The 1,786-nt window shown below is 46.8% G+C and overlaps 1 protein-coding gene across 1 annotated transcript; it reads left to right on the top strand.

Annotated features, from left to right (window-relative positions):
- Window positions 1-217: 217 nt before the first annotated feature.
- On the top strand, window positions 218-1,593 carry LOC102258741 (ubiquitin-protein ligase E3B-like). The gene is made up of 2 exons (XM_005853082.2): window positions 218-379; window positions 1,342-1,593. Exons 1-2 carry the CDS (start codon window positions 286-288, stop codon window positions 1,521-1,523), a joined length of 276 nt encoding a protein of 91 aa, XP_005853144.1. The 5' UTR covers window positions 218-285; the 3' UTR covers window positions 1,524-1,593.
- Window positions 1,594-1,786: the final 193 nt, after the last annotated feature.

Here is a 1,786-nt window from a genome sequence, read left to right as displayed (position 1 = left end):
TACTTCCTTGGAAATTAGAGCGTAAACTGTTTTCTCTGTTAATTCCCACCTCTTCCCCTGATTTTTCTTCTACATCCGTGGCTACTGTCAACACACTTTTGTTAGCAGCCCTAAGAAAGAGGTTCTCGGGTTTGTTCATCTTCTTGGCGATCAGTAGCATGTTCGGCTCCTGGGGGGTGACCTGCAGGGGTCAAGTTCATGCTCCCATGGGAACTTCTTCCGTCAGCTTCCCCTTTGACAGTCTGTAATTGTTCGCAGCGCCTCACTGTGGTAGAATCTCATGACATGCTTCGTAAGTTCATCACATTTTTAAGAGCTAAAGATCGATGCCGCGATGTCTGTGAGAGTTTAGAAGGAAGCCATACGCTGTGTCTAATGGGTGAGTAGCTGAGGCTGGGATGTGATTGTGTCCTGGGCGTCGGGAAAACCCCAAGTGGTTTGCTTTTCACCTTTCGGGAGATCAAGAGCTGTTTTTATTAATGATTAGAAGTGTTTACAATAGGAAACATGTAATCAGATAGACAGTTAAACTAGACATGTAAAGTTGAAAATCACATGGGGAATAGGTCCAACTTGGCAAACTGGTTGAGTGAGTGTAAGTGAATGTTAAATTTTAGCCCTTAGCTTCCTGGTAACCAAGGGAAAATTGAAAACGCGATGAGTGGCCTGGATAACTCTCATGTTGGGAGAAGGGAGGGCGCAGTTGGGTTGGGCTTATATTAGAGTAAGACCTGCATCATCTGTTTTACTGTTTTCATTGTAGATCAAAGGGTTTGTGGATAGAAGCATTTGAAAACTGCAGACATACATAATTCTCAGTGCCTAACATAGAGAAAGATTCTTAAGGCCAAATTTTAGGGGAGTCCTCACACAAGGCATGTTAAATAACTTTGGTTAACTTTGAATAACAGTGACTTCCCCGGAAATTCAGATATTCTTCAAAAAGGTCATTTCTTACATTAACCCTTGGTTTTAAAATAATAGAAAAATGTCATACGAGCTAAATGTCACATCCCCATGTGCCAGACATTCTACATGTTAGTCCATATAGGCTTCACATCGAGGGTGGGGATCGTTATTCCAGTCTTACAGACGAGGAGACAAGATGGGAGAGATGGGGTGAGGGTCACCCCTGGCCTGGGGCAGAGCCAGGATGGGAAGCCAGGCTGGCCTAGGTCTCGGCCCTGCACCGCCTGCAGCCCCAGCCCTGACAAGTGCCCCTCCCCGTGGAATTCTTCCCGCACAGAGACGTGGCTGCCTGAGCGCCAGGCAGAGCGCAGGCCGCGAGGTGATGAAGCGTGTCTGTCTGGACCCCGCGCCCTCAGCCTTCTCTCTTTGCAGGCAACCTCCTGCACCTGGGCTCCCTCAGCCCCAGAGTGTTGGAGGAGGAGACAGATGGGTTTGTGAGTTTGCTCACGCAGATGCTGTGCTACTGTCAGAAGTACGTGACCCAGAAGAAATCCAACCTGACCCACTGGCACCCCGTCCTTGGCTGGTTCTCCCAGTCGGTGGACTATGGGTGAGTCCCGGGGCAAAGCCCTGCCCTTCCTGCCTCCCCTGCCTCTCCCCCACCTCGCCCTTCTTTCTTCATTTTAGCTTATGTTGTTTGTTTCTTATTATAAAAGTCACATATAGTCATTGTATGAGTATAGGTAAGAACACAAGGGAATAAAAATCATCTCCTAAGACAACCTGTGTGCACTTCCGTTCAGTCTTTTTCCTACCAGTTTTTTCACAAAAATGGGATTGTATTAATTTGTATTTTGTTCATTTAGTAAATTATGAA

Source organism: Myotis brandtii, unplaced genomic scaffold (assembly GCF_000412655.1).
Source record: "Myotis brandtii unplaced genomic scaffold, ASM41265v1 Scaffold37857, whole genome shotgun sequence".
Lineage (NCBI taxonomy): Eukaryota > Metazoa > Chordata > Mammalia > Chiroptera > Vespertilionidae > Myotis > Myotis brandtii.
Note: the sequence above shows the minus strand (reverse complement) of the source record. Positions and strands in the feature narration are given on the sequence as shown.

Excerpts from the sequence above, each read along its gene's own strand:
- LOC102258741 (XM_005853082.2), top strand. The coding sequence starts at position 286 with ATGCTTCGTAAGTTCATCACATTTTTAAGAGCTAAAGATCGATGCCGC. Across the intron at positions 380-1,341 it reads CCATACGCTGTGTCTAATGG|GCAACCTCCTGCACCTGGGC; the intron begins GTGAGTAGCTGA and ends CTCTCTTTGCAG.